Below are 6000 nucleotides of genomic sequence, written 5' to 3'. Positions count from 1 at the left end.
TTGATTTTTATTTCTCTAATTTTTTACAATAATACTAAACAACCCCTAAATTATAAATTGGATCCAATTTACTTAATAATCAAATCAAGTCAAATGACTCAAACCATGTCTTTATCGGTTCAACTTAAAGATAATGCTTTTCTCAAACGGAAGATATTTAGGTTTTCTAAAAACACAACTCAAAATGTTCTTTTCTTTCGAATTGTCTACATCATCCCGAAAATTTATTAAGAAAAAGAGCCTACTCCCTCTCATTATATGCACATCGTTAGCTCAAGTAAATGATTTTTCATTTGTTAGTATTGCACGTATTTGGAAAAATTCTTTATATTTTTTACAAAATCGTTATAATACACTACTAGAAATTAATTACAATATTAATAGTAAATTTTACAATATTTGTAGTTGGAAACTAACTTTAATAGTTGCAATTTAAAATTAAGTACAATATAAATAATTTTTTTGAGTTAGATCTTTTCATTGTAGTAGGCTATAAAGTGTGAGAAAATATGGATTGAATCTAAAATGATTTTACCATATATATATATATATATATAAATTATCTAATTTTAAAAAATATATAAATAAAATGATTTCAGGTCAAATAAATGGGCTTACACCCCTTATATGCTGACACGTGGACTCGCGACGAATGAGTTGCCCTACACGTACTATATATACACTGACATCATTGGTACGTTGAATATTTTGGCCTGCCCTTTCTCTTTATTTTCTCATTAACCAGGCAGAAGGTGAGAAACTGCCCAATTTTTCTCGGCTTTAGCTCTCAAAAAATAGTGTAAAGAAATTCGTTCAACTTTTGTCATCAAGTGTTCCTTCATTATCTTGGTTCTGCTTCGTGACGATAACATAGCTGCAGCTGATTGAAGCTTTTTTCTTTTTGTTTCACTGGAACAGAGTAGAGATACGAAGGGACGGCGATGGCTGGTACATCTGCGACTCAGTCGCAGTTCATTGCGAGCACAGGGAATCGGAGTTTCGCGAATGCACCGTTGATCGAGAGCGTGGAAAATGATCAGATTATCGTTCCTGATGTGAGTGCAATCTCTTATTCTTCATGTTTTTTTTCCTTTGAGATGTTGAGTTTATTTTACTGTTCTATGATGTTTGACTTAACTAATTTAGGTTAAATGTGACCCTATCTAGACCAGAATGTGACGGAGGTTTCATTCATGGGTCCCAACGTGTTTGGATTAAGGTGCAAAACAGCAGTTAATTCTTGGGGTTTAAGTAGTGAAGTTGAAAGACAGTCATGTGTTGCCACTGGTATGCTTCTATTTAAGTCTAGAAGGGATGGTGATTTTGGACCCAATACTTTAAAATAATAATAATAATAATAATAATGCAATTATTGTATGAAAATGGCAACAAGCGGGTTCCAAACCGTTAGACAAATTTTAGGGCCTGTTTGGTATTGTTGCTATTTTCTATTTTCATTTCTGTATGCTGAAGAGATAGATTATGAAAATGTGTTTATTTGTGTTGTTGATTTTTTTATTTGTGTTCGTAAAAATCTGAAAATTAAATTTATGGTTTTAATTGTTTATGTAACCTATTGCCAGAATATGTTAATATGGAGAATTAACTTTTTTTTTTTTCATTTTATATATACTTTAAAATTAAAATAAAAATGAAATGATCATACGAGTTTAAAATATAATTAAAATAAAAATGTCCAAACTATTTTAAAAAAAAAAGCCATTTACAAAATAGTTTTACTACTTTTCAATTGACATGTAGAATAAGATTATTATTGTAAAGTGAATTCCAAAATATAATGAATAAGTGAAATAATTATAATAATTTTTACTTACTATATCTTTAATTTTTTTAATCATATTTTTTAATTTTTAGTTGATTCAAGGACAAAATGAACATTTGTTTAATCAAATTTTTAATTTGTTTTAATTTTAGAAATATTAATCAAATAAGTTGCTAGTTTTTAGTTTTTAGTTTCTGTTTTCATAATTTTTGGTAATAATGCCAAATGACCCCAGTATAAAAGATAAAAAAGAAATCCAGCCAGTCAGTGGTTCTAGTGTAAATTTCTCAATGCTAAGAATATGATGGATAATTAATTTTTATTTTTGTATTGAATTTTTTTCCCTTTATTATTATTATTATTTTTAATCTTTAAATTATATTTTTAAGACCAATTGGAGAAATTAAGGTGAAAGTTGAGGTGTAGTCCCAAGAGGAGGGTGAATTGGGTTATTAAAATTTCTTTTGAGCCTTTTCATGAATTCTTAAACCACTTGTTAATTTAACAATCACACAACATAGGCTTATTTACTTATTCAATCCACAAACCAATACTTAACACACCACAAGTAAACACAACTTAAACAACCAATCAACCAATAAAGTATTCAATCATAAATACCAAATCAAGATATAATATGCAGCTTCTTTGGCAATTTCAACTTTTACAAGAATTTAAGATGTTTGCTTGTTTGCAGCCTTGTAAATATATGCAAGCCCTATATTGATTGATTTTATTTCTCAATATGAAATCCAACACTCCTTCCAACACCTTGGACTTTAAATAAACTTTCAGTTAATTAGTCTTGGGTGTTAACTAATCAACGTACTCCCTTATGGTTTTCGCAATTTTCGCAATTTGTATTGATCAACCAACATACTTCCTTTCAGTTTCCGCAAATCCCAAAATCAAATTAATTTTCAGTTTATTTAATTTCCAATCCACGCAGTGTTTATGATCAAAAATTAAATTCAACCACGCAGTTAATATATGCTGAAAAGTAAAGAGAGCAAGGAAGGAGAGTGACATCACGTTTTTTACGAGGTCCGACTTATCCCCAATCTACGTCCTCGTCTTTGGCCAATACTTCCGAAGGATTCCACTATACCGTTCCTTTCCGGGCGGAACAAACCTTTACAAGCAATACCCCACACTCAAACACTACTTCAATAGGCTAGAGCAGCGCCTCTCTAAGCGATACCCCATGCTCAGTCACTCCTTCAATAGGCTAGAGCAACGCCTCTTCAAGTGATACCCCGCACTTGGTCCAACGATCCAATAACATGGAATCGTCAAAGAACTACAAGAAACAAGAAACAAAACTGTGTACAAAGACACTCTCACACAGAGCTGATTAGTACAATTCAAACACTAGATACTTCAATAATTAAATATCAAACTGAAATAAGATTGAAACTCTAGTTAAAATTTCACCAATATTCTTTTCTAGATGACGATCAACAGTAGAAATCAGAGTAGGATGGTTCAACACTTCAATATTCTCAGCAAATCAGATTTTGTAATGAATGAGCAAGAGATAGCTTTGAAAGAGCAAGTGCGCTTTCAGCAGATTTTTCAATTTTTTGTTGTTCTTGTATAATTTGATTTGTAAAACCATGTATTTATAGGCTTAGAAAAGTAATTTCGTGTTGCCCAAGATTATGGAGTGTTTTCCAAGTTTTTAGAAAATTTGGGGCACGAGAAACCATTATTTGAAATTTAAAACATTTAAAATTTCTAACCGTTAATAGTGTTCAGACGCCTGAAGTATCGGGTTCAGTCTTCTGATGTTCCTTAACACACTGAAAAATTTGAACTAGACACAGGGTCAGACGACTGAACTGAGGGTTTAGTCTTTTGAAGTCCTTGATCAGATGACTGAACTGAGGGTTCAGTCTTTTGAGGGTGTATTTGTCTCTTTTGTATTCCTTCAGAAAAATCTTCAGTAGACTGAACTAATTCTTTAGTCTTCTGAAGAAATTCTTTAGTAGACTGAACAAAATCTTCAGTCTTCTGAAGTACATCTTCAGTCTTTTGAGGGTGCACCTTAGTTGTCTGGGCAGACCAAATTCAAATTTTTCATTTTAGTTTTCAAAAATATTTTTTGCTCTCTTGCTTTGATTTCTTATAAAACATTTTCCGGGATTTTAAATAAGGTCTCTAAGTCAATGAATAACCCTAGAAGAGCTTTCAACATATTTCACAAGATATTTAAATACGAAGTACTTATATAAAGACTTCTTAGGACTTTTGACATTCTAGCCACTTAAGTCTTCATGCTTGTCTTTCTTTAGCTCCATCTTGTCTTCAAGCTTCAACATACTTTAAGCTTTTAGCAAGTCCTCTTTAACATCCATGCTCTCATGATCTTCAAGCTTTATTAAATCATCTTTGAATCCATGCCTTGACTCTCTAAGCTTCATTTGATCATCTTTCTTTGGAGTATAAGCTTTTATTGATCTTTGTGAGCTCGTGACCTTGTATTCTCTTTCTTGAGTCCTGTCACATCATCACTTAACCAAATATGTTAAGTTCTTTTGATTTGTTATCATCAAAACATGATTTTAAGCCTTGTAAGGCTAACATAAGGTTATGACTGGTTTATGAATAAATGAGCATGATAAAGGAATTTGATAGTTTACACAAAAAATTGTGTTATTGTCATGGAAAATTACTATGAATCCATAACAAGGCATAACAATTGCCAAATTTCACCATGGAATGCCTATTCCTTTTTGATTCCATGTTGGATGGAATAACACAAACTTTTACATGAGTCACTTCTTTCTAATTTATTAGATTCTTATGCAATTCTCCATTACATATTCGTTATATTCCATGCCACTCCCAGGAACGTAGTTATTCCATGAACAAACATAACCTAAACATCATTAAGCACCATAAATCTTGACAATTTTTACCTTGAAATGCAAATGATGTAAATGAAAGCTCATAAGTGTTTCAAATTGCTGGTTAGATTCTGAAATCAGCAAGGTTTGTGGATGGCATGGATTTGCCATCCACAAGCTATAACGAGTTGATATCTTATATAGGGAAAACAAAAGGAAACGAAAAAGGAGAAGTGGTTCCTTAGTGTTCAAATGTATATAGGAGTAAATGCTAGCTGCCTAACCTGTCAATGTATTTTATGGTTCTTTTTTTATTTTGAGATTAAGAGTTTCGTTCTAAGGTTGGGAAACACACTATATGGAGCAAGTATTTATCTTGCAGACGCATTAATGGAGCTTTATCCTCTATATTTGATGTATTCTGCCAACAGCTTTTTCTATAGCAGCAAATGCTATCTCATAAATATAATTCATATGTACTCATGTGTGTGTGTGTGCGTGCGCATGTATGTATATGTATGTTTTTAATTTTTAATTTTTGAATCAAGAGTTCGATGTAAGGTGCTCTTAGGGCATGCACATTTTGGTGCAAGTATTTATCTTGCAGATGCATTAATTGATGTTTAACCTGCATGTTTGATATATTTTGTACACTGTTTAATTTTATTACTTGACTAGAAGGGTGCACATATGATGCATAAAGTGGTAGAATAACAAAGTTAATTGTGGTTATTATAATCTATATATGTCTTTAAAATTGGTATGGTTGTCCTCGGCTTGAGATGTGAAAGGTAAGAGTGGGCAGGTTTGGATCTCTCATTTTGGTTAAGCAGGTTGGTCGTTTGGGTTTCGGTCAGTTGGGGTAAGGATCTGGGTTGAAGTTTTAAGTTTGGATCAGTCGAGCAGGTTTGGTTTGGTCATGATGAGGATCCGAGTGGGTTAGGGTTGCCAATTTGGTTGGGCAGGTTGTTTTTTTTGGGTCATGGGTTTTGTTGTTGCCAGGCTGTATATATGTATATTTAATTTGTTTTTTTGTATCCTTCCCTCCAATTCAAGTTTCATATTTTTCCCAAAATTTTAAAGCGGAACATCTTGCCATCTGCTTCCTATAATTTTTGGCTCTTTTTCTGATGGTAACTTGAGTTTGTGCATTTGTAAGTTTTTCTTTTAAATTTTGGCAAGTGTGAGGAATTATTGTTTTTTTGGGCTGGAATTGTGAGTTCTATTTGTTTACTATGGTAGAGTAAATATGAGGCACTTGTTGAAGGATGTCACCTCTGTTTCACTTGAATATATGATAGTTAGTAAAGTTTGAAGTCAAGGGAAAGTATGGGTCTTTAGAATCCAGTCACAAAGATATTGGTCTTC

General features: G+C 32.2%; 1 protein-coding gene across 2 annotated transcripts in view; it reads left to right on the top strand.

Annotated features, from left to right (window-relative positions):
- The first annotated feature begins 701 nt into the window (after positions 1-701).
- The window catches only part of LOC131158004 (metal transporter Nramp1-like), a 44201-nt gene continuing 38902 nt past the window's right edge, over positions 702-6000 (top strand). The window contains exons 1-2 of one of the 2 annotated variants that reach the window (XM_058112547.1): positions 702-752; positions 919-1055. In XM_058112547.1, the coding sequence (XP_057968530.1) occupies positions 942-1055 (114 nt within the window). In that variant the 5' untranslated portion in view covers positions 702-752; positions 919-941. Of the gene's footprint in view, positions 800-918; positions 1056-6000 lie in introns of both variants that reach the window. The other variant, XM_058112546.1, reaches the window with a different exon arrangement.

Source organism: Malania oleifera, chromosome 6 (assembly GCF_029873635.1).
Source record: "Malania oleifera isolate guangnan ecotype guangnan chromosome 6, ASM2987363v1, whole genome shotgun sequence".
Taxonomy (NCBI): Eukaryota; Viridiplantae; Streptophyta; class Magnoliopsida; order Santalales; family Ximeniaceae; genus Malania; species Malania oleifera.
Note: the sequence above shows the minus strand (reverse complement) of the source record. Positions and strands in the feature narration are given on the sequence as shown.